The 27,052-nt window shown below is 31.2% G+C and overlaps 3 protein-coding genes across 3 annotated transcripts; 2 read left to right on the plus strand and 1 right to left on the minus strand.

Annotated features, from left to right (window-relative positions):
• Nucleotides 1-5,886: 5,886 nt before the first annotated feature.
• Nucleotides 5,887-13,808, plus strand: GSNAP (gamma-soluble NSF attachment protein). Its single transcript, XM_028049148.2, has 9 exons — nt 5,887-6,044; nt 6,510-6,577; nt 6,681-6,765; nt 6,905-7,063; nt 8,038-8,175; nt 10,359-10,437; nt 12,429-12,508; nt 12,795-12,924; nt 13,533-13,808. The coding sequence occupies exons 1-9, from the start codon at nt 5,998-6,000 to the stop codon at nt 13,635-13,637; spliced, it is 891 nt and encodes a 296-aa protein (XP_027904949.2). The 5' UTR covers nt 5,887-5,997; the 3' UTR covers nt 13,638-13,808.
• An 868-nt stretch (nt 13,809-14,676) lies between these two features.
• LOC114162760 (FAS1 domain-containing protein SELMODRAFT_448915-like) lies at nt 14,677-15,512 on the plus strand. The gene has a single exon (XM_028046731.2). The coding sequence runs from the start codon at nt 14,708-14,710 to the stop codon at nt 15,386-15,388; it is 681 nt and encodes a 226-aa protein (XP_027902532.2). The 5' UTR covers nt 14,677-14,707; the 3' UTR covers nt 15,389-15,512.
• Nucleotides 15,513-18,624: 3,112 nt separating this feature from the next.
• On the minus strand, nt 18,625-26,398 carry LOC114164256 (lysine-specific demethylase JMJ18-like). The gene is made up of 12 exons (XM_028048855.2): nt 26,018-26,398; nt 25,742-25,819; nt 25,066-25,137; nt 24,646-24,723; nt 24,036-24,551; nt 23,720-23,941; nt 23,128-23,289; nt 21,574-21,939; nt 20,365-21,433; nt 20,168-20,271; nt 19,500-19,697; nt 18,625-19,280 (listed from the first exon to the last, which is right to left on the minus strand). The coding sequence occupies exons 2-12, from the start codon at nt 25,781-25,783 to the stop codon at nt 18,972-18,974; spliced, it is 3,138 nt and encodes a 1,045-aa protein (XP_027904656.2). The 5' UTR covers nt 25,784-25,819; nt 26,018-26,398; the 3' UTR covers nt 18,625-18,971.
• Between the last annotated feature and the right edge of the window lie 654 nt (nt 26,399-27,052).

Consider the following 27,052-nt stretch of genomic DNA (forward strand, 5'->3'; position numbering starts at 1 on the left):
TTTGTTATAATCATGGAAATTCATAGATTAATAGTTTTTTTTTTTTTTTACAAACTGAAAAATTATCTATTTACGTAGAAAAATATTACTTTATTATTTTATTTTAATTAAAAAATAAAAATTAATCTATTTTAATTTTATTTATAGAAACTTTGTCAAATTTATCAAATAAAATTTTATCAAAAAGATAATTTTTCTATAATCATTGTATTAATACTGATTGTTCATCGTTTTTTTTTTATTCATGAAAATGGAAAATTATAAAAAAATTAATGGTTATAAGTTAAGTTGCGTAGAATCCACCCGATTTTTAAAGTAAAATTGTATTACACCACACTAGTGTAAAAATTATGTACAAAAGTCACATTCCTTTCCTAACCACTTCAGTTTATACCATTAATCTTCAAATGTAACTCTGAATTAGGAATGAGTAAGATATTGAATTTTAAATACGACGTAAAATAAATCCAAAAGAAATTTTGGTTCAAGTACTTTCCAAATGTTATGTGTTAAATTAAAAAGATTTTAAAATAAAAATTAATTCAAATTTTGATACATGACGATCCTAAATTAAATTAACATGAATCTAACCTAAAATTCAATTAGTCAAAATAAAAATATAAACACAAACATGAATCATACGACTAACTATATATATAAAAATTAAATTACTAATTAAATCACACCAATTCGAGTTTCTAAGAAGTAATATTTTTTTTTTCATGTTTCAGCTCCTACTCAACCTACAAATGCAACCTTAAAAATATATTAAATAAGGGTAAAGTAATTATATAATTAGCTTTTTGCTATCATGACAATGTAACAGTTTCTTTAATCCTGATAACGATACAACTTATTGAGAGAGAAATTGGAAACCTACTCCAATGAGTTTCACTGAATTTGGACTTCATGGCTTTGCAATAATTTTTTCATGCGGAATTGGTTGAAGCAAGGCCAAAGAAGAAGATCTTGATGGTGAAAAAGGAGAGCAAGAGAGAGTTGGTGGTAAAGTCAGAAGTGGAAGAGGCGGTAGAGGAGGCAATTTGGGGAGAGGTGGCAACATTGGAAGTGAAAACGCAGGAGGGTTGAGAAGCCCACCAACTGGTTGTTGAAATGACGGTAGTGTTGGTAACAAAGGATTGGGAACAGTTTTAGTTTTAGGCTTTGAGAATAGTGGTGCAAATGAAGGTGGATCTGTTGGAACCTTGTTTTTATGCAGTAACAAACGACTTGCAAATGAAATCTGAATGTTGGTGAAGAGTAGCACAAGACCAAAGATGAGTGGTTGAAGGTTGATGAAATTGAAAGCCATACTGTGATGTTTGAGTTCATGTAAGTGTCAATGAAACTGGGCTTTATAGGAGATGAAGACTGGTACAAGAAGATGGTTTTTTTATCCACAAAGAAATGTTGAGGGTAAATTGGGTTTTTCATCCTGAGATTCATCTTTCATGGTATTTCTACTTGGTACCTACTTCTAGGGTTGTGCTACTTATGAGTTTGACGTCAAAATAGTTACTTTATAAGATTGATTAATAAAAAGTTTTAATTAATTTATATCATATATGATGGTTTGTATAGGTACTTTAAAAGTGGTACCTACAAGCCAACCACATGTGCTTTGCTCTTTAAATGGCTCAATAATGTTATAATATATATATATATATATATATATATATATATATATATAAACTTTTTTCCTAAGTCCAACATAAATCTTTAGAAGGAAGAAATTAACAAGTTACATATTACGTGCATTTTAAAAGTGTTATAGTTGTATATTATAATTCTTTCAATAAAACAAGCTTTTGTAGTTAAAAAAAATGTTATAAAAACGTCAAAACAAAGTACTAGTTTTTTTTTTTTTTTATATGTATTTTAAACATGTAAAAGTATGATTTGGTCTCAACCTTTATTATCTAAAGTCAAATTAGTTATAAAAATATGATTAAATGTTAAATTTGTTCTTACGATGATAATTGTTTAACAAAATAGTCTCAAGAAAAAAACTTAACATGTATATATTATATTTTCTTAACATTATATTTTGTTCATTTAGAGACTAACACTTTACTCTAATTGGAAATCAAGCAAGTTTTTCAATTGATATCACGTGTAACAATGCACTTGTTAGGTTTTTGAAGGGAGAGGATCACTGGGGATTAGGGGTGGCAATTAGGACCTGACCCGTCAGGCCAGCCCGCAGGACGGGCCAGGGTAGTGAGCCCGCAAGCCCGCGGTCTGTGCGGGCCAGCCCGCATAATTTTTTTTTTGTTTAAATTGCACTTGTGTATATTAATTACTTCTTTTATGGATTCTTACATTAAAGTTTCAAATTCTTGTATAACTGAAAAAGACAAGTATTATGTAATTTTTAATGTGGTAAAGTTTAAAGAATACAGTGTGTATGTCATAGTATGAATATGATGAAAATGTTGAATTATCAATTTATCATCCAATTCTCCAAAGTCTTTACTTAATTTTGTGAACTTCTTAAAGTTTCCCAATTTTAAATATTGAAAGTTTTATCATAAAAATTTTAAAAAATAATTAAAAAAAAACGGGCCGCCCCGCGGGCCAAGTGGAATGCTTGGCGGGGCGGGCCAACCCGCGTTGTGCGGGCTTTATGTGGGTCGGGCCTAAACGGGTTGGACTGGCCCACATTGCCACCCCTACTGGGAACTGAGTCCAACAGATTGCCACCATTCTTGATCCAAAACTTTAAAACAATAAATTTATGAATTGTCATCCTAATAGAGTATTATACTTTCTCGTTTCTACCAATTGTAAAACTTAGACTTATACTTAAATTCATTTCGAACATATAATAATATAAAATAATTTAATAATAATAATAATAATATAAATAAATTTGTTATAATAATAAATAATATTATAATAATAAAAAAAAATAATTTTATAAAATAATGATAATTGGAGATGATAAAGAGACCGGATGAATTCGGAGATGAGTTTCATTATCTCATACTCGCGCTCAAATTGAATATGCATCCCCATCTCATATCAATATCTAATGAGTAATGTAATGTCAATTAATTAATTTATATAAAAAAATTAAAATCACAACAAATAAAATATGATATTATCGTACATTCAATATGGAAAGTCATATTTTTGTTTTTTAAATATAAAATATTTTAAAAAAATAATTGTATACATTTCAAATTAGAGTATCCAATAAGATTTGATGAGAACCTAAATATTTATTAATTAAAAAATTTTACTTTAACTTCCATTTTTTAACTCTTATCCTTTGTTGACGTGGCTTAGTGAGGGCAATTGATTTTTTAAAATAAAAAAATTGTGGTACATTAATCAATGACCTACATTAAGCCACGTCAAGAAGTAAATGTGAGAGTAAAATATGAAAGTCATAGTATCATTGTCCTTATAAATTTTGTAAATTAATAAAACAAAGTCGATGAAACTAAAAAATACTTTAAAAATTAAAATAAAAAAATTGTAAATGTGTCTTTAATTTCTTTATCTAAATTGTAATGAAATTTCGTTTTTATACACTAATAAATATTATAATATATCATTTGAAAAAAATTGTAAAAAAATAAATATTAAACTAATAATGATTGAAATTTAATATAGATATTATATTTTTTAAAATTCAATCTATGTTGGATGATGATAAATAAGATTCATGATAATAATATTATATTAATAATAATAATAATATTATTATTATTATATTATAGTAAATAAATTATTTTCATATAAATATGAGATAAGATAAGACTATACTTATTACAACGAGTTAGATAATAAAAATAATTAATTAGTTATTTAGTCTTCTAATTTGTTATTTTAATTCATTCTAATTCTCTTATTACTTTTTTTCAATTTAATTCTTCAATTTTTTAAAAATTTTCAATTTGATCTCTTATTGTTTTTTATTCAACTTAGTCTTTTTTAGACGATCCATTTTTTTTTTTACATTTAGGTAGAGTGATTTAATGTGTAGATTATAAAAAAATATTTTAACATGCACATATAAATTGTAATTAAATTTAATTACTAATTTGGTCTCAAATTAGAAAAAATAAAATTGGATCGTTTTATAAAAAAGATGACTATATTGAATATGTGTAAAAAGATTGGAGGATTAAATTAAACAAAAATAATAATAAAGAGACAAAAATGAATGAGAGCAACAAATTGGAGGACTATATGAATAATTAAACCTATAAAAAACTACCAAAATAATATTTTACACAATAAAAAAAACAATAAATAACATTATTATAAACAATTGATTAAATATGTGTCTAAAAACAATTTCATACATCACACACAAAAATATAATTAAGAACGTGATAAAATGAAAAATATATCATAGATATCTTATTTTAAGTTGCTTATCTACGTATCTAAATCCAAACAAAATTAAATTCATATATATTTACGCTCAAAGATAATTTGGCTACTTATTAATCAAATAATAACATAAAACAATAAATAACAAATTATCAACTAAGCATTTAAGAGTACAAACTAATATTTTATTCTTTAAAAAAACGATTTAGTCCTATAATGTGTATCCTATTCTTAAATTCTTGGAAATCATTTTGTCATTACATATATGAGTATGATGGATCTATGAGTACGATGGATCTGAGGATGAATTGTAAATTCTTCTTCTTACTCAAGAACTAAATCATATTATATGGGTTCTTTTATATTCTCATTAATTTACAAATTTATAGAACAAATTTAGTACTAGTTAAATATTTTAATTGATTAATTTTTTTTAATAAAATTTGTTAAAATTTAGGTACAATTACTGATTTGGTATCCCAATTTTTTAGTTAAGTTCGATTTGATCCTTATATTTTTGTTTTTTTCAATTTAGTACCTCAATTATCTAAAAAAATTCAATTTGGTCATCTCCATGAAGTTAACACCGTGTCCGAACAGGACACGTGTCAAGTCGTGGCATTTTTAATTTTTTTTTAATTTTTCTTTTAAATTTGTTTTTTTTTTCAAAAAATTTAAAAACTATCGCATGTCAGTTTACCATCGTGTCACGTGGCAGCTTACAATCATAATACGTGACAGTGATAATAGTTGTTTTCAATTTAATTATCTCTTTAAATTTTTTGTTCAATTTAGTACCTAAATTTTTTAAAATTATCCAATTTTGTCCTCTTCAATTTGAGACCAAATTAATAAATAAACTTAATTACAACTTATATATACATGCTACAATAAATTTTTCTAATATATACATCAAATCATCTCACCTAAATACTTAAATTATTTTATTTTTTACATTTTTTACCTTTGTAATTTTTTACACATGAATTTTTTTACACTTGTAAAAAATAAAATAATTTGAATATTTAGGTGTAGTGATTTGATGTATAAATTCAAAACAATTATTTTAACATGTATATATAAGTTGTAATTAAACTTAGTTACTAATTTGGTCTCAAATTGGAAATGACGAAATTTGATCATTTTAAAAAATTAGAGTACTAAATTGAACCAAAAATTTAAATAGAGAACTAAATTGAAAACAACTATTACCACTGCCACGTATTATAATTGTAAGTTGCCACGTGACACAATGATAAATTGATACGTGACAGTTTTTAAATTTTTTGAAAAAAATTAAAATTTAAAAAGAAAATTATTATTATTTTTTTAAAATTTTAAAAAATAAAAAATTTTATGGTTTAATACGTGTCCTACAGACATGATGTTAACTCAGACTTAATAGAAATGATCAAATTAAATTTTTTAGATAATTAAAATACTAAATTTAACAAATTAAAAGTATGAAAACCTAATTGAACTTAATTAAAAAATTGGAGTACCGAACTATTTTATTTTCATTTATTTAGTTACGTGACACGTGGTAAGGTGTGGGTGGACCCGAAGAAGCGTGTTAGCAGGGTGAGTTCGCTCGCACACTTGAATCGGAGGGACTGCAGAAGACGCACGCAAGCACGCAATCGACCAACCATGGCGGCTTCTGATCCCAACAAGTTGCTCGCCAAAGCTGATAAGCTGTCTGTTCATCTTCTCTTTTCCTTCTTTTCTCTTCAAATCAATTTCGCAATCTCATTTTCAAATGCCATTGTCGATTTCGCTGCAGATAGGTTTAATTTTTGAATCGTATGGGTTTTCGCTGCAACAATCTTATATAATCCTTTTTTTTTTTTTTCACTTCGATGAAACTAGTTGTTTTAACAGCAGCACACAATTTCTGTTTCTTAGGTTGATCTGTCCTAATGATGTTGAAATCATACTGGTAATGAAATTGGTATTGATCGAGTGCCTTCGTGCTTGTGGATTTCATTATTTTGATTCTGTTTTTAAGTTGTGTGAGCGAATCAGCTCTCACGTCACTGTACTTACTTCTTATTCTCAATATGATTTATTTGTGATTAAGCCCGTTGATTCTAGGTCATTGTACTTACTTTTTTTTTTTTTTTTTTCCATGTATGCTACCTTATATTTCTTTTTCAATGCAGAACAACTCTCAGTCTCACGAGGTGGAATGCGGATTGGAAAAGTGCTACTGCTCTTTATGAGCAGGCAGGTAAAGTATTCAAACTTCCTTAATATTTGATTCTTGGTACTAAAGGAAATTTTGGAAAGAAGATTGGTTGATGGGAATCTGATAAACTCTTTTTCTGTTTCAGCTAATGGGTTTCGAGTTGCCAGGAACCATGAGAAAGCCAAAATAGCATTTGAGAAAGCTTCAAAAGGACAAGAGATGCTTTCATCGTATCCTTATATGATATGATTTATGGTTTCCTTCTTCGTTTTGTTCCATAAAGGAGAAAAAAATATTACGGTACTATATAGTGTAATTAGATTCACTCTGTTAATCTGTCTCTATGTCTTTCCTTGACAAGTAAACCAGACCTTGGGATGCAGCTAAGCACATGGAATCTGCTGCAGCTTTGGCAAAGGATTTAAGTAATTGGCAGGAAGTTGGGGACTTCTATCGAAAGGCATCTGAATTGTACATGGAGTGTTCGAGACCACAACCTGCATCAGATGCCCTTGCAAAGGCAGCCCGGTAAATAGATTGTTTCCTTTACTCTCTTGCTTTGCAAGAAAATTGTATGTTCTATTTTGGTTGTTGTTATTGTTTTTATTATTATTAACAAACTAGCCACCAACTTCTTATGAAATTCATAATGTGGAAGCCCTGATAGAGTGGTGCATAGTAACTTACATCTATCCCTTGGGAAGATATAGGAAGCTAAAACATTGTTGTAGTGTGTTGTAAATAGCGGATTATGAAGATAAAAATATCCTCAACATCTCATAGTGATTAAGAGAAAATATCTTTAAAATCTTCCTATTCATTTCAACATTTTTATTTCTTTATTTTAAAGAGTTTGATTGTCATAAATAGAGGAGATGAAAATGTAATTGGTGTGATTGTTATCAGTAAAATAATTCTTTATTTTCTTACGTAGTTATATAAGTGAGAGCAAATATCACTTTTTAAGTTAGTTTGATGAGATTGAGGTAAACATAAAGTCCACTTTTAAATATGATATTAGAGCTTGTTCTAGTAACGTATGTTGGGCCTATTATTAGACCACTGACAAATATGTAGTCCTATGCTTGAGATGTTTAGTTGTATGGTGAGAGGATATTTTGGAGGTTCCACATCCACTAAAAATATGAGCAAATTATGTTATATAAGTGGGTGAAACCTTACATCACAAGCTTACATCACAAGCTGGTTTTGTGATGTCAAGTTATACTTAAAGTTTACTTCCTAAGATAGTGTGTATTTTATAGAGTCCTTTGGTACATTTGTAAAGTAGTTTATATAGAAGGCTAAAAATGTTTAATTTATTAAGCCTTTGGTACATATATTTATCTCATAATGTACTGCAGTTCAGCAGAATGCAGATGCTGTATGTAAAAAACACTAATTAATGCATATATTACATCTGCATATACAATACTGTATGTCTGTATATATTATTTCACAACTATCAATACGTTTCATAATACCTTCCCCATTCTCTGTAGTGCTTTGGAAGATAGCATGCCTGAAGAAGCGATTCAGCTATATACAGATGCTTGTACAACTCTTGAAGACGATGGAAGAGAACAAATGGCCTTTGACCTATATCGTGCTGCTGCTAATGTTTATATAAAACTTCAAAAGTAAGTTTTATTAGAACTTAAAAGTTGAGGCATTACATTTTGATTGTACATAGAATATGAAGTAAACTTATCTTCAACTATTTTTCTATTGATTTGTTTTACTTTTGTATGTTGGCATTTATGACACAGCATAAGTTGAACATTATAGTTGACTCTTAAAAAGCACAATGTAACGAGTTTGCTATTGCATTACTCTAAAAGATCCTTAAGCACAAGCCCTTGTGCATCCGCTTTATCTACCATGTCCATATATGTCATTCTCCCGCAGAAATGTCTATATTTTCATTCTGTTAATTCCATGCCTATTAATGTTCAACTTGTTGCATGTGATGTATTATAAATGTGACTGAGCTGTTGTTCTCAAATTGAAATAGAATGTTAAGTTAATTAAATAATTTAAGGCCCAAAAGTTGGGATCCGGAAATCAGGTGAATTGGAGTTCTAAGTATGTAAGGGTTCCAATCACTTTCTAGCAATGATGTGATGATTAAGGACTATATTGGAGACAATTTGGCAGTTTGGGTGCTGTGAATTGCAATGCCGAGTTTATAATTGGAGGCTTAAGGGCTTCATTGCATATTTAGGAACGAGCAACACAAATTTTAGACTAACGAATGATAAATTTGTAGCTAAGAAAGCACTTTGTTCTTGATAACAGTTGACTTCTGAGATGAGTTTAAACTAAATAGAAAGGAAAAACTTACTTAGGAATTCTATGTTGGTTGGTTTTGGTGATACCTCAAAATATATTACAGAGTGCAAATAAAACAAAATGTTTGACTTCTCAAATTCTTCATTCTAAAATTCACTGATTAAAAGACTTATTTTGACTGAATTCTAAATCGGTAAAAAATGAAGACATTTTATCAGAGAAACAAAAAACTTGTGAGACGTGTAGATTTTTCACAGGATAGACTCGGGTTTCAACTAAATTGAGGGCCACCTCTACTTTTTGAATTCTCACCCAACTGAAACATGTAATCAATATCTAATCTAAGACATTTGCTTAAATAACAAGAAAAACAGGAAATCAAGAAGACTAGAAGTTTATTTAACCACACCAAGCACATCTGATACCGACAACATACTATTGGGATGTGAAAATAGTTTATCAAAGAGTTGAATGGTTATCTTGCATTAAAAGGAGGTCTGATAGAACACTTGAGGGTGGGCTGATACAGCAGGAAAAAGGTAGTGGAGAAGACCGTGTTAGTGTAAGGCCCAAAGTCTGAAAGGTTTATTCTAGAAGAAAGAAAGCAAGCCCAGAGAATAGTAATTAGTAGGAGGGTAGTGACGCGGCAAGGGATCTTGAATTAGTGTGAATTCAGGTATTTGAGAGGGGGGGAAAGAGAGGGGAGTATGGAGAGTTTGTTATGGAATAGGGTAAAGAGAGTTGTCTCTTTGGAGGAGTCATAGACTCCGGAAAAGATAGTATACCGTGTTGAGCCTTGCTTGCCCATTTCACATATTCAATAATACAGTTTACATACTATCTTATTCTTTTCTGTTTCTGTTTTGGATTGATTTTTCTATCATATTTCTATCAAGGTCACAGCAGGTTTTCTTCCTACCTTAAGCTTATTGTTTTCTTTATGCACTTGCATCTTGTTTCTCTCTTTTATATAATTGTTTCTTTGTTCAACACTTTGTTTGGCACTTTGAGTTTTCTGTAGTTTTGGATGAGCTCTAGATTCTGGACCAGGTCTAGTTGATTACCCTTTCTAGTTTTGGTAGAAAGTGAAGAACCAATTTTTTTGGGGAAATATGAAATGTATGCTAATGTTTGGGGCAGTTGGCTATGTGTGTGCACATCTTTTATCGAGATTTCTTTGAATGAGTAATTTCTCTAGGAGAAGATTAGTTGTTTGGTTTCCAGTTGATGTAAAGTTTGTGATCTTCTAAGAGGGGCTTCCCTTATAGATAGGGATTGGGAAACTCTATTTATTGATTTTCCCCTTTTTTCCTCCAAGGAGGGATTCTTATAGAAACCTTCTCTTTTTTTCTTTTTGTATGAAAAGAAATATGTCAACCAGTTAGGCAAGAACCTCTACTTTTGGAAGCTAAACTGATGCTTTTTGCATAATGTTAATACACTGACTGTTTTAACTAGTGCAAATTCTGAACATTTCAATTCTTCTTTGTTGACTTGATTGCATAATTTGTCGAACTTGCTTAATGCACAGATATACAGATGCAGCATCTTTCATGTTGAGATTGGGCTTGGCAGCTGACAAATGTAATGCTACCAATAGCCAGAGCAAGGTTTGGAATATTTTTATTCTATATTCTATATCATAAATCATATTTTATAATCAGAGATTTCAAAAAGAAAATAATTGGTAATACAGAGGCCTTCTGAACAGATATGCTGGAACTTTGTAAGTATGACAATAAGTAGTGAAGACTTTGATGTTGACAGTTTTGGTGTTTTAAGTAAGAATGTTTGCTTTATTATGATTTTATTTATTTGGAAGACTTGATTTACAATATCTGTTCATAGTGGCACTAATAATGCCTGTGATATTTGGAACTTGAATCTATTGAAAAAATGGAGCAGTGGGATGTTAACTTTTAAGCTTCTTTAATTTGATATTGATTTTGGTCAGTGTTGTTTGAAGCACTGCATTTGCTACCAAAAGAATTAAGAAACTGGTTTTACAAAGCAGATTTCAAAAAGTGTATGGAGGTAGCTTATCGTTTGATATTATTGAGGAATCTATTCAGCTTGGGGGAGGGGTTCTTTTTACTTTCTTTCAAACTTTTTTTTTTTTCGTTTCTCGAGTTCTTTTTGCTTTTGGTTCCTATAGTATTATTAAAAATAAAGTTATAGGGTCAACTTACTTATGTATTGAACCATTTTGGGTAATGACTTAAATATGTTCTCTGTCACATCTTTTGATAAACTGTATTTGTGTCTTTATTTATGACAACATTTTATTAAGGCTACTGGGTGAACTTATTTACTGAACCATTGTGAGTAATGATTTAAATGTGTTTCCTTTCTGTCACATCTCTGTTTTCATATTTCTTTGTCCCTAAAATTCTAGTGATTTTCAAGAAATTTTATCCTAAAATGAGTATAACCTTACTAGTGGCGCACTTGCGCAGTGAGTTAAAGAAATCCTTACCAAGCTCAATTAAAATTAATTTTTATTTTATTTCTTTAAATAAATAGAACTTATAGAGAAGAGAAAGATATAGTTAAAGACTATAAGAAATCCTTGAGAGAAAAAGAAGACAACCGAAATAAAGTTTAAGGGGGTGTTTAGCCGGCATTTTTCCTCCTTAAAAGAAGTTAGGCAGCCAAACACTCTTCTCATGGAAGTACTTGAGAAAATGAACTGCCTATTTGTTAAGAAGAAACTTGGAAAATAAAGGAGCTTTTATAAAGGTGACCCTGGTAGCTTTTATTAACTTACACGACTTTTTCCTGATGGCCCTGCTTTGGATCTGGTCATGCATATATTGTTTAATTAGTTATCCAAGTGCCTTCTTACGTTCACATTGTTATCCCGTCATGCATATAGCTTTTGTTTACTTCGTTATTTAATTAAAGTGAGTTTCCATTTTTAAAAATTAAAATTTTAAAGGTTCTAAACAGAACTACATTTTTATATTCTTTTACCAAATAGCTTTTAACATAAAAGAAATTTTTAAACTAAAAGAGAAATTGACTAACAATTTTTAGAGAACTTAAAAGTAGATTTTTCGTAAAAGAAATGGGTCAAATGAACCTTAAAAGGAAACAAAATGAAGGCTGAAAACAAGTTCAAGTAAAATAATATTTAAAATTTTTTACACCAAGTTGGTATTGGACTAATAGTTGGCCTTTAGATTGCATGCACTGTGTTTCTTTTTAGGTTCACCTCTCCAAGTTAATCCTTTCACTAATAAAATCTGAGGCTAAATTTCATGTTCCATAGTCTGGACATAGTTATACTCTACCATGAAATGTGCTTAGCATTGTTATAATCTTTTAGGTTCCTTAGTCATCATTTTGTTTGTATTAAGAAAATTAGCACTTGGAAAACTTTGATGCAAGTTGAAGGCAATGGATAAGCATCCTTTGTTTGAATATTGTTGACTGAAAATTATTTCTTTGAAACTCTTCCTGTTGTGCTTGGTTTTGTTCCACATATTTACGTGGCCAGGTCCAAGGCTAGAAATAAGAGAGTTGTGTCAGACAGTTGAAGGCAGAATTTCTAATGTATTAATTCGTGATAAACTTTCTTATGTACCTTGTCATATTGCAGGCATATCTCAGTGCAATTGTTATCTACCTTTATGCTGATGACTTTAATCAAGCTGAGAAGTGCTATAATGACTGTTCTCAGTAAGTTTCTGACTCATTGTAATTCTGCTAAGTGGCTGCAAACTCAAACAGTGTGTGATATGGATCATTATAGCTTTGCATTTGTCATCATTGTTTTTGTTGGTGTCCCTGCGATTGGCTTTTTTTTCTTTTGATTTCCAACTTAAGTTTTTCTTGTTCCTAGCATAAATCACATGGTAAAGTTTCTGCTTTTAAAAAATGGAGACTTTTTTGTTATTATCCACAGCTATATTGAATTTGATTAAATTGATGACTAAATGGGCATAAATGTTTGTGGTGTCTCTAGGGTTGATGCTTTTCTCAGAAGTGACCAGAATCGTTGTGCTAGCAAACTACTTGCTGCCTACAGAGATGGAGATGTTGAAGAAATCAAACGCATTGCTCAGTCTAGTGGTATTTCACATCTTGACCATGTGGTAAGTGATAACATGAGTTCTTATGGAACAAGAGTTAAGTAAAAGTTAAACATAATGAATACAATCTAGCCGTAGAAACTTGATGGCTTGTTGTCATTGCGTTAGGTTTTCCTTTTATTGAATCCATAAATTAAATAAATCCCAGACTTAATCCAGTTTTTTTATTTTACGGTTGGTTTCAAGGCTTACCTGCTATAGTGGCTTGATAATCTTGTTGCACTGTACATTACTTTGCTTAAACTCTCAACCCTTGAATGTATAATTCGTGGTAACAGTATGTCGTTAGATCTGTAAACTACTTTGACGATGACTCAGTTCAACATTGCTTCTCTTACTGGTTCACACAATCTGTCATTTCAGTGGCCATCTTCATAACTAGAAAACATTACTTTTCATGAAGCTTCTCATGGTTTCAGCTGTTGTTTCTTTCTATGCTTTCACCAGCTGCTGTTGTTATTTGACATCCTATTTTGCCATTATCAACTGCTTGCAAATTTTATGCGACATACACAATCTTCAACCAGTAGCTACTGATGCTATTACTTTTATTGATGGAGTTTATGTGTGGACTCAACTTTTCATGACACTTTGGACTGCATTATCTGCAGATCATTAGGCTTGCGAGGAAACTTCCTACAGGTGACCTGAGTGCATTAAAGGCTAAGAATGCTGCTGAAGAAGATGATGAACTTGATGAAGACGACCTGACTTAAACTCTGGTTGTGTTCTTTGATGGGTCTATTTATAGGAGTGTTGATGAACCCATTTCAATTTCATGAGTAAATTGAATTGATCAGTATATATTGGTTTTTGTATAAAAATATGTTGTTTTCTTACGTGTAATGCAGTGCAGGTAATAAGAGGAGAGCTATTTTTTTTCATAAGTTTATTTTTATTTATACGTGTAATACTGATACTTCAAGTTACACATCTGGCCACTCAATGTCAGTTTATCAGATTTAATCTGATAGAAAGATTAAATCATATGATTACGATACTAATTAAGATTAATTTATAAATTGAAACTTTAAATCTCTTGATCTTAGAAAGTAATTTTGATTCAATTGAAACCCTAAATCTACAATTGGATGGCTAAAAGAACAGTTTAACTAAGCTAATTTTAAAATCCATAGTGGGTATTGTCATTGTAAGTATGCTGCCCAATAAAACGGTGCCTGGCTAAATAATGTGGAAGAATACAATATATTGGATTAATCTAATTCAAGCTTTTCTTAACCCTTTGATTTGTGAAGTGTATTAAAATTTAAGTTTTAAAAGTTAAATTCAAATTATGATGTATTTGAAGTAGTGTTTGACACTACCTTTCAAGATTTTTTTTTTCTCCTTACAAGAAGTTAGTAAAAAAAAATACTATAGAGAACAACTCTTAAAGTTCGCAAAAACTTATTATTTTAAAATTTGAATTGAAAGGAAATTGTAAAAAGATATCAACTAATGAAGTGAACAAACCGAATCATGTCGAATTTTTTGACTTTGGCTTGTGAAAAAAAAAATTGATGTTAGAGGTTGATTTATTTACTTAAGATTGAGCAATTTTGAACAGATCTCTGTTTAATTGAAATGTAAGTTATGGTAAAATCTTGAACAATTTTTTCTTATAATATAAACTTATGGTAAAATCAAATGTAAGTTAAGGAAGTGAAATAATGATTCTAATTGAAAATTAATAACAAATATCTAAAATGAGATTTTAGATATATGATTTTATCAAGAAAATGAAATTTTGGGTTTGAGCTTGTAGTTTATATGATTAAATTGGTTCATGCATGACGAAAATCCTTCTTCTTTCTTCTTTCCAAGAAACAGTCTCTTCCTCACAGTGATGGAAAACCTGATCTTCTTCATCCTCAACCTAATAATGGTGGAGCTCACATCTTCGACACCCATGGCAGCACCGCCTTCTCCACCAACGCAACAGATGAACAACATTCTGGATGCGCTAATAGGTGCCAGCGACTTCAGCGCCTGGGTCTCCATTCTCTCCTCCGCCAACGGCACCATCCTTCCGGTCAGCGCCACCCTCTTCATCCCACGCAACGCCGCCGTCGATCGTCCTCCACCGGATCCTCTCCTACTCCCCTACCACGTCGTCCCCCAGCGCCTCCCCTTCTCCGACCTCCTCCTCCTCCCCCGCGCCGCCCGCCTCCCTACTCTCCTCGCCACCAAAACCATCTCCGTCACCGACAACTCCCCCTCCAACTTCTCCCTCGACCACACACCCCTCACCCACCCCGACCTTTTCTCAACCCCCTCCCTCGCCGTCCACGGTGTTCAGTCCTTCCTCGACTACTCTCTCTTCGGCAACGGCCTCCCTCCCCCTCCCCCTCCCCCCTTCCTCCACGGCGGCCACTCCATCGACTCCGTCTGGAACTCAGGTGTGCCCTCCTCCCGCTCCCGCCTCAACGCCATCTTCTCTTTTGTTCTTGGACTGTTGCTATGTTAGGGTTTTTCAATCTCTCGGTTTCAAGAAATTTAGTGAGCTTTGGAAAACTATGATTACATCTTACGCCAAACTGTTAGTTTCTTGTATATGATAAACAACATTTCTTACTAATTTCAAGAAAGTTTGTTAGGTTTTTCAGATTTTCATTACACGTTACGTCTTTGTTTCTTTAGTTCTGCATGCACTGCTTTTGCTTTTGTTTCTTTCTATCCAACCCTTTTTCTTTATTCAAATTTGAAATTAAGGATTATTAAGTAATTTACTTTTTCAATTTTTTAATTTAAAATCAATTTAATGCTAACTTATTAAAATTTATCCATGTAAGAGCGAGCGCTATTAGTTTCTTTTAGCATAAAAATAAATTTATCGATGACGAAGCTTCTATTGATCTTTATCACGTGTAAATAGTAGATGAGATATGATTTTTTTTTTTAATTACCAAAATGTGTTTGAAATTCGCATAAATACGATTTTTCATTAGTAGTTAAATATCTTATACTAAAATAATTACTAAGCTATTCTGACAAAATAAATTTTTAACGAAAAGTTAAAAATAGTTAAGTTATGATAAATGAGATAAATAATAAAATTCAACTTTTTAACAGCACAAACATAAGTTTTAATTATATCAACTTCTAACATCAATTGTTTTTTTTTTTTTCACAAGCCAAGTCAAAAAATTCGACATGATTCAGGTTGTTCACTTCATTAGTTGATATATTTTACAATTTGCTTTCAATTCAAATTTTAAAATAATAAGTTTTTTTGAACTTTAAGAGTTGTTCTCTATAGTATTTTACTAACTTGTTCTGTAAGGAGAAAAAAAAAAAATCTTTAAAGGTGATGTCAAACACTATTTCAAATACATCATAATTTGAATTTAACTTTTAAAACTTAAATTTTAATACACTTGACAAATAAAGGCAATGAATTCTGATTTTAATATTTTTGCGTTTCTTTTCTTAATGTTTGTTTTTGAAAAAATGTAAACCATTTTGGATAATCGATGAATCCGATATCACTATTAATTTCTTTTCTTAATGTTTGCTTTTGAAAAAATGTAAACCATTTTGGATAATCGATGAATCCGATATCACTATTAATTTCACCTATGGCTTTCATGTTGCGAATTGATTTAATATTTCATTCAAAACATATTTATACTAGATATAAAAATTTAAGTGGTTTGACATTAGCAAAATCTATAACAATAAAGGAGATTCCTCTTTTTGTGTCCACATTTTATAATATCCGTTTTACCCTTAGTTATTTTAAAAATTAATTATTTTATAAATAATTTACTTTTAATCATTTTTCTTTTTACATATCTTATTTTTCTTTTAATCATTCATCTCTTTTGTCTTAAATCATTATTTAAATTTTCTTTTTACATATCTTATTTTTTTTTTAAATTTATATTTAACAACTATTTTAAAAATTTTATGTGTTATTAATCTTAAATTTTTTGAAAATTAAAAAATGCGAATACACATGCGCGACAGTGCCTGTGTGTTCGCTAATTTGAATAAAGGTAATACAATTATACTATATGATTTGAAATGGTATATTTGGACAATAGTTTCGTTAATACATAACTTTAATTAATTAAATATGTATTCTCTTTAACATAATATTTAATAATTTATTTACACATCTTATGAACTTTTTTTTACCAGGAAATAAAGTAGAATAAAATATAAAGTCCTAAAGAGTGTTTACTGTTTTACAATATTACACGAAATTCAAAATAAAAGTACTAAAATTAATTTTTATAATTGTTATTTTTGAGAATTTTTTTATATTTTATTTTAACATTTTTTAGCTAAAGCTAATAATGTAACATTGATACCATTAATTTAACTTCTCGTTCATCCCATTTTCGTATCTCGTATATATATATATATATATATATATATATATATATATATATATATATATATATATATATATATATATATATATATATAAGTGAAGAAATAAGTAAAGTATTCACACTTAAAGAATTTATTTTATTTTAGTTTGAGTTCATCCCGAAATATCAAACTATAAATTAATCTAAGCGCTAAATAGTTTTGTTAAATAACATTGGCCACCATTCAACTTCCTTCTACAAAATAAAATGTTCTTTCATATATTATGATTTTTAATCTATTTTGACAAATAAAAATAATATTTTTAAAAGAGTATGATAACAATATTTCTGATTACAAACACCTAACACGTACCAATAAATCACATAATCTTAAGTTTTAACTCAGACTTATACTTTTTGTGATATGATACACTTACATTTATCTTGAGAATAGGTTGGATTGCATCAAATTTGGATTAAATTAGATTTGGATTCCATTTGACCAATTCAATACAATTCAAATTTAATATTTCAAAATTTATATTCATTCAATCTCACTGCGCGTTTAGATTTTTCTTAAATTTCTTCGATTTGGGTCAGATGCAAATCTATATTCGGAATACATGTAATATAATGATAAATTGAACTTACAAGGCATTATTATAGTTTTTTTTTACTATAATGGTGTAATTATTTACATATGTTACAAACATTGATATATTTTAAATAAATTACGAAGATAGACAAATAAATATGATTTAAATAAAAAATCGTCTACAAAAGATTATTCTACTTTTTTTTAGTCTTTCTCTAATTGTTTAATAAAATAAAGAAAAAAAAAGTACAATTACCATGTTTTTCTCTTTAAATCATTTAATGTAGTCATAACTAAAAGTTTTTAGTAAAAGTAATATTACTCTTTAATCTCTAGAAAATTTATATAAACATTTCAAATGATAATTTTGACCAATAAAAAAAAAATTAATCGCTTCTGGGAATTATAGTTCTCAATTTCTTTTTAATTCTCAAAAATCATAATTCCTCAGTATGAAAAAAAAAAACAATTGGTACAAGACGTCCCTTAAGTGCATTCGAAAAAATAAATCAGATATTTATTTTTTTGGTAGATAATTACATCATCACAATCCAGTAATAGAAGTTTGATTCCAAGTATGAAAAAAATTGAGACATGAAATTCAATCTGTCTATCAGATAGAGATGAATGAAATCCCAAACCTGCATTTTATCAAAAACAAGATTCAGTCATATTTAAAGCATCCCCTTTGGATTCTAAGATGCAAGGATTTACTAATAGCGTTTTACTTGAGACTAGAATCATACATTTAAAATTTTTGAGCTGAAGCAATTGAATTTGAGCACCAAATTTCCCCATGAATTTTTCCCAACCTTTTATCATTTATTGTAACACCAGCATTTTTTCTAAGTATATACAGAAATTTTAAGAGAAAAGGAAAATAATGTAAACCTAAATGCAGCTACAGCTAATGGTAGACCTTAAAAGGCAAATTGTATAGGAATGTTGGAAAATGGGTCAATGGCTTTGTCCATCTGTGTGTATAGGTCACTGATGAAGGGCAAGTAGCAAAAATTGATCTCCACTTCACCCACAAAACTCTTCAGTTTAATTTTTCTCTGAAAGAATGGATCTAACTATTATGACTAAATCAAATATAACTATCCAGACTCAGAAAGAATTGAGATCTTCATGTCTCATTGACAAGCTCTCGTGATCTCATCCATCAGTGCCATCAATGTCACTTTCCACTCACAGTACCATGCATCAGAGCTGAGTAACTTATGTAGTATGCTTAACTCATCAGGGCTTGCCCCTTGTAGTATTTGTTTCATCTCTTCAAAAAAGTTATGCTTAATCAAATTGATACCAAAAATTTTGGTATTCATATCACCAAAAGGGCTTCTGGAACCGTAGGTCAAGTTATCAACAACACTGCCTGAAGGGGCAACTTTGTGATTCCAGTACTCTACACACATATGACAAGGATCTTGAACTTCGATGGCCTGAGAAAGTGTCAGGATGAAACGGAACATTAGAAGCAAGAACATAATTCAGAGGAGCATTCTACAAGTGTCAAGGTTTACCATTGGTAAGCTATGTTAATTTAGTTCAACACAATTTGGTGAAGTAATTTGAATTATGCAAAGATAATAAACTACACATAGAAGATATTGGTGTTATCTCAAGTTGGGTTAAAATATAGGATTCGTGTGCTATATTACCTGAATAATTGATGGTAAAAGGAAGCCAAACATTCTATGACCATTAATGCCTTTCAGGAGCTCTAAGGTAGGAAATTCTAGTTCAGCTAGACTCCTCCGCCTCTTGATTTCATGATGTAATCTCTTCAGAACTGATTCCCAGCAATTGTCTGATGAGGTATCTGTGAAAGCCTCACTTGGACAATCTTCCATGGTAACCTGAAATACATTTGATGGAACAATATAGAAAAACAAATCAATTTAAATCATTGAAGACCCGGGTATAGTTAACTAAGTAGTGGTATATAGTAATGTGATTGAGTTTCTTAACCTAAAGAAACAAAAGATTATCACTATTTATCAGATTCAATAATTTGAGACAGTGATGCCACTAAATTTAACATCTAATTATGGAAAAATTAGCAGCCACAGGGTTTATCCCACCAATACATAAAGCAACCAATAGATGGCAAAAAGTACATAAGAAAAAGAGATGTTCCTAGATCAAATTTTTTTTGTTGAATATACATTGGAGACTACGAAACTGTGTTTAATTAATATTAAGGCCAAAATGCATATGGAAATTGGCATCTGAAAATGTAAACTACATGGATTTTTGTATTATCAAGAAACAGTAACTTGCCAATATATTTTGTTTTCAAACCTAAAACAGAGGTCAGAAATGATACCTTGAAAAGGGGTCCAAGAAATCCAGCATCAATGACTTCAGAAATATAGCTGCAGATTATCGTTGGATCAAGAATGCTAAAGAAGAGAACTCTACTCTTGAATCCTTCAAAAGTATACCAAAAAGCAGCGAGTTAAGTTACCAAAAAACAAATAATCAAAGGTAAAATGTAACCCATAAAAGAACATTCGTACATACCCTTTGGATATATCGCATGCTTACTACACCACAGCTTTCCATGAACAACAGATCCCAAACTTATAGGCTCGACAGAAGTACCAAACATCCGTACCAAGCAGCTTTCATCTGTCAAATCCATGTGAGTATCTGTGGTGTCTATGGCTCCTGTTTTAGATAGATTATTGTGAACCTTTCCAGAATCTGTTTGCAGATCCACCTCAAATTTTCCACCATCAAATGTACAATACTTGTGATTGCCCTTTGAACTTGACGAAAAATATGTGTTTAGAACAGAAATCGAGTTTGATAAGTTACCCTCACCACCAAGTTCCATGCTGTCTTCTTCCTTTTTGGCCTCTGAATAGCATACTTTTTCCTCTACTGAAACACCTTCGCTGTGATGGTTATCAGCAATATCCAGCACATGATTTTCATTTTCACCAGAGAAAACATCAAGATTCAAATCCAGATAACCATCCTGATCCATTTTATATTCCTTGTCGGTGACAAACTTTTTATCACTATTATTGTCATTATGACTATCTATACTGTCATATGCTGCGCTAGAAGTTACAGGGTGAGACTCAGACTGCACTATATCAGAAGTAATATGACTATTAGGACTACTTGGTGTGTTTAAATTTGACCTATCCTTGGTTCCCTCACAGCCATTTAAGCTATCCATTTCTTCACAATTCTTGGTTTTGTAGACATCTTTCTCAACATCTGATTTATCTATGCAAACCTCATTGGCATTGACAGAAACCATTCCACAGTTTTTATTTGCCCACACCTTAATAGCATGTGACTCTCCTTCTAATGCTTCAAGCAGTTTAGTTAGCTCATTTCTAGTATATCGTAGCAGAACAAATCTTTTCTCCATTGCGCATGAGCAGAACAAATTAGCATGCTTAAGACAAGAATATCTGTCAGGAGAGCACTCACAACCCGCAGCAGATAAGTGCAAATCATAGAAGCAAGAGAAGCATTCTCTTTCCGTGTACAAATCAAAGTCACTGTTCATCTTGAGCAACTTAAGATGAGTTGGAAGACAATCTAGCCTTTCATCTTCCATCTTTATCCTTGCCTACGGTAATAGAGAAAATAAGTACAGGATAAAATATTTGCATGGTTGCAAAAACTTTAAAATAAACCAAACTTCATGGAGCTTTCAGAATTTGCGGAATTGGATAAGATCAAGTGGAGGAGGGTGAAAGAGTCATTTACCTTAACTGCCTTGGTAAGATCTCCATCTTTCCCACAGACACTTCTCCATTTCAAATTTTTTGGAGATTCCTTTCCAAGAGCTAGCTCTGTAATGGCCCGTACACCTTCCAGGGCTGATCCAAATAACAGCTTGTCATGGGACAACGATGTCTTACGGCATTGTGAACTGTAAATTTCAACAGCATTCTGTCCATGCATTAACCAATCAATAGGAGCCACATTCACTGCCTCTGCACAGTTGAAGCCACAATTAAAGCCAGAATGATAAGCCCTCGGAAAGGTAATAACAAATTCCCCAGAATGCTGGACTGTGCGATACACGGGCACTCCCTCAGATTTAAGAATAGAAGGAGAAAACTGGGTAACCTGCTCGAAGACGAAAATCAAAACTGTTAGAATCATAGTACTTTGCCAAACTTATAAGCTATGTTGTGAACATAGAATGCTAAAAACTGAACAAATGCACTGGAGAAAATCTGGAGATGAACAAAATGATAATTATTAGTAGAAATACAACCGACAACATTCATCTCATCATGTAAGGAGTGAAAGGCTATAAACAGAACACAGATCAATAAGAATTAGCATCACTGCAGCGATAATAGAGCTGAAAGTTAGTGGCATAAAAGAATACATCATGAAGGATATTGGTCACGAGAAACTGTAAAGTCATTAAGATAGATGATGCCTGTTCTCAATCATCACCTTTTCTGACACATGCTAACAGTGTTGTTTGCTAGAATCTATGTTGAATTTTAGTTCCCGAATATAGTAACTCAGTTTCTCAAATAGCCATAAAATTAAAACCTAATTACCATAGTTTCCACAGTTTCACTTAATATTTATACCTATAAAGGCATCTTACAGTATGCGATTAGCATGCATCTCATCATCACCTAACCTAACATGAACGAACTATAAGTATGGTGTGGGTGGTCAATTTCTGAATGCCCCTTGTGATAGTCATTTAGATGAGTTGGTACGCAAAGATCAGTAGTTACTGTGGTGCTGATTGGGCTAGATAACCCTAACAGAAGACCCACTTCAGGATTATGTTATTGCTGGAGGAAACCTATCCTCGTGGAAGAGCAATAAACACAACATAATCCACACAGTTGAATTCTGTGTTATGGAAATAGCTGCGTGAGAGCTTATGCAACTTAAGCAACAACTCCAATAGCTAAAATTGGTAGGGGACGAACCTTATCTATGACAATCTAGTTGGACTCATTGAAGTCCTTTTGAGGTTCTTGGGCTGCATATACCCCTAATAACATAGGCCACATGACATATATGTTTAACCTAGAGGGTGAGTGTGTTATATAGCATATTTCACACATGGTCAAATTAGCTGTAAGATGGCCGTTATTATAATTAGGGATTTGAAGTATTCAAGACTGATTCCCATTGTACTTTAATAAGTTACTGCGTATCTCTAAAATGCATAACATTAAGATGTACTTCTTCTCCATAGAAACAGTAAAGTTCCAATAACTTAACATACAATAGTCAATGAGTGAATGCAACAAAGAAAGTACAAGCAGTAGATTATACCAGTTCATTTAGTAGATTTGGTTGTTCATCAAATAAATCAGGCAAGTGCTTCCTCATTGCATTTTCCAAGGCTTGTGCATGGCTTCCAGGTACACCATACCATACTTTAGGGTCACCCCAGTGCAAATAGTTTAGTGAATAAAGGTGATGGTCCTCAACATGCTGTTCCAAGAAGCAGAAATGACAACAATGTGTTAGCTTTCATGGAAACAGTAAGGAATTAAAAGGAAAGAAATGCAAAATTCGAGATCAAGATAGGTTAGTAGATTTATAGTTCAACATGTCAAATATATCAACATAATGAGTGGAAACATTCTTAGTATTCTATTAAATTAAATGATTTAATGGTGAAGAAGCATGTAGCAACACACTTCATTCTCTACTACTTCTACATTTTTATTTTGTCACCTTTAAATAAATGAGAAGCGACCTAAACCAAATAAAAGATGTTAAAAATTTAAGCAAACTTTCATGAAAAATAACTTAAACTTCACAACACGTCATGACATAAAACTGGTAACATTCCATCTCATGTCTTAACACTTCACCTTATTCAAAAAGTCAGAGTTGGAAAAAACTTCTCACTACTTACCCAGCAAAATGATGAAAAACACATGCCAACATACAGCCATGGCACTAGAACTCCTGATATGTCACTTCCTTCATAGCTTAGTACAGAACCTGGCAGTCGGGGAAAATTGTTCAGATTCCAACCAGACAGGGCATATTGAGCTGAGTCACTCGTTGTTATGGATGATGCCTTAGGAAAACCACTTCCAAGTGCTCCAGTTTCCAAGTCAGCTCCATAATACACCTACAAAACAATATCACACAGTAACATATATATTGTTTGCACAGTTCTGTGGCAATAAGGACCAATATAGTAGTCAATAGACAATGATTAATACCTCAACCTCATCACTTGGTTGCTCAACTATTCGCCAGTATTCACCTTCAATTTCTTCCGCAGAGGGCTCCCATCTCTTCTGATGGTCATTGTCACTAACTGTTCTGTCTCTATCAGCATCTTTCAACCCAAAATAGCATTCCTTAAAATAATCAGCAAACTGCTGGAAGTCTTTAAGCGTGAAGTCTGATCCTGATTGGAACCCAAATTTCTCTTCAGAATCAGAAGCATTCTTAGCATGAGAAGCTGCACTGGCAGGCTTCCTCCTACATGTGCCTGTTCTGGAGAGCCTTCTACGTTTTCGCTTCCTTCCCCTGCATTTTTTCTTCATAGGTTCCCTATTTTGAAGCAAATCAATTTGCTGAATACGGGTGGGAAATTCAGCATTTTCCCATAGATCTTTCTCCTTAAGAGGACAGGGTGGAACCCAGCAAGCTGGAGGAACAATCCTACATATGCCATGGTGTTCAGCTAGTGGTCGTATCTTTGCTATGTAACTGAGTGTGTCTTCAAATTCCTAATTGAAAAGAGTAATAATAAGAAATCAAATTACTCAAAACACAGTATTAGTATACCAGAAATATGAAGATGACTCTAATAGTAACAAGTACTTCAATAGTCGGATAAAAAACAGGTGCTTCTTCAATTATAGGCCGACATGCTCCAACTGGATCCCATCGAGCTGATATCTGCAACATTGCAACAAATATCCAATTTATGAATAAAAAAGAAAAACAAATCTCTCTCCCTCACTCTCTTAGATAATATAGTCACTAATGGTGGGCTTTCATTGCACTATTTTCTTCAATACTACAAGAAATATGTTTGAAAAACTGAATGTGGTCGTTAACTTAATTGATATTCCATTACACTTTCAATAAGATGGGTATCAGATTATTGAAGTTAGACTTGCCTCGCGGTTTTCTAGACATGTATAGATAGCTCAAAAGAATGCCAAGGAAAATACAAAGTATTGTTCATGGACCATCAAAGCATTATGCAGTCTCATAATGTAGGACCATATTGCTTACCTTTCTATTTCTCAGACTGTCAGAAGACTCAAGTGCGTTGCTATTTTTTGGCTTGTTCTCCAAAGGGTTATCCTGAAAAATATAATTGATAAAGTTGTTAAAACTAGCAGCCCCACTAAAACTAATCAAGGTAAACAATGAATTCAAGCAAATGATAACTAATAATGTTACAATCCAAATATTGCCAAGGAACTTGGTACAATCAGGTGTAGCAGTTTAAAAACCAATAACACTGATGTACAATGCAATTCCAAAAACCTAAACAGAGGCAGTACTAGTCATCATCACTTGATAAAAAAATTCTAATGTTCTCCAACCCCATGAAAGAAAGAAACCATATACCTTACAAATACATATTAAAGGTCAGAGGGTACAGAAAGATGTTAAGCAATTACGATAAAAGGAAATTAAAAATTTAAACCATCCTTCTGAGCGGCAGAAGTTACCTCCTCAACTAAACTACAAGTGCTGAACAACAATAGTTCTCACAAGTGAACCAACAATGTCATAAGCAGAATAAGAAAAGAAAAAAACAATGATAATAAGATCACCAACAATTGTGATCCGTAAAACCAGAATAGAAGATTCGAACAGAGAGAGGCAGGATAATAAAATATTCCAAACAGGCTTCAGAAACAAAGACGTGTGATACATTGCTAGGGTTTGGAAATCTTACCTCTTTGGCGTCAGAATTTGTAGCCAATTTCAACTGCTCCATTGAGTGCAAATTAAAAGGCCAAATGAATAATAATGCCTGCAACAAAAACCAGATACCCCTTTTTCATTACAGTTCACAAAAAGATCAAGGGGATAACCCAGAAACAGTTTTCTACTTCTTTACAAGCAAACTAACTGACAGAAAAACAAAACGTTAAAAAACAGTAAAAAGGAATAAAAAAGAAAATTAAGAGGGGGAAAAGGAAGAACAAATGCAGAACATCAAAATACTCACCCAATGCAACAAAAAGATAGTTCGTTCCTTTCACGTTCTGATTGCGTACAAATGAATTAAACTAGAAATTCCTTTAGAGATCAACACAGTGAAGAAAACCTAAATGCAAATTCAATTTGCATGTGTATGCAAATTTCTGTGAAACCCCCTAACAATTACCTACAAATGTAAAATAGTACAAAATCCTATGAATTTTGGAATAAAATCAAATGCTCAAAAATTCAAACAGTTCCCACAAAATGAAGACACCAAAATTAAAACGAGAAACAGAAACAACAATTGACTCAGTAAATCCCTTTAATTTATTTTGACAGGTGGACTGGGAAACAAAACTATCAAATTAATAATTAATAAAAAGAAATAATGAGAAAGATATATCTCCTCAACAAAAAGTAAAATCCCAATACTTTTCAAAATATTCTATTCAATTCCCTTTATTATTTTACTAAAACCAAAACCATTTATATTATTTTTGTGAAGAAAATATATATTATAGCCTCTAAAAAAATATATAATAGTATACATATGGCAGAGAGAAAGAGAGAGGTGAAGATACTTCTTTGAAAGGTGCCTTTGCTTCTTGAAGTCATCTACTCCTCTTATTATAACAGTTTTTTTCTATCTTTAAAAAATATTATCAAATTCCTTTTTTATTTTTATATTTCTACAAATCTAGGATATAAAAGCTCAAAAATTTGAAATGATAGCGTAAAAATTAAAAGATATTAAAATAGTATGTAATATGTATTATGAATCAATAGATCAAAATTGCATATCTATAAAATAAGTAATCAAATAATCATTTACTTATTTTATTAAAATAAAATATTATCTTAGTTATATTACTGATCCAATCTTCTATTATCTATTTATCGTAGATAATAATGATAATATAAAAATTATGATAACAATTAGTTTGAGCAGTTAACAGTATAAAAGCTATATTATATTAGAAGTGCATAATTATTAAACTATCAATTAAATGAATGAATAAAAAATATAAAAAAACCATTGAAAGTAGGGTAAGTATGAAGT

This window comes from Vigna unguiculata, chromosome 9 (genome assembly GCF_037176805.1).
Source record: "Vigna unguiculata cultivar grain cowpea cultivar isolate G323 ecotype 2 chromosome 9, ASM3717680v1, whole genome shotgun sequence".
In the NCBI taxonomy this organism is placed as follows: Eukaryota; Viridiplantae; Streptophyta; class Magnoliopsida; order Fabales; family Fabaceae; genus Vigna; species Vigna unguiculata.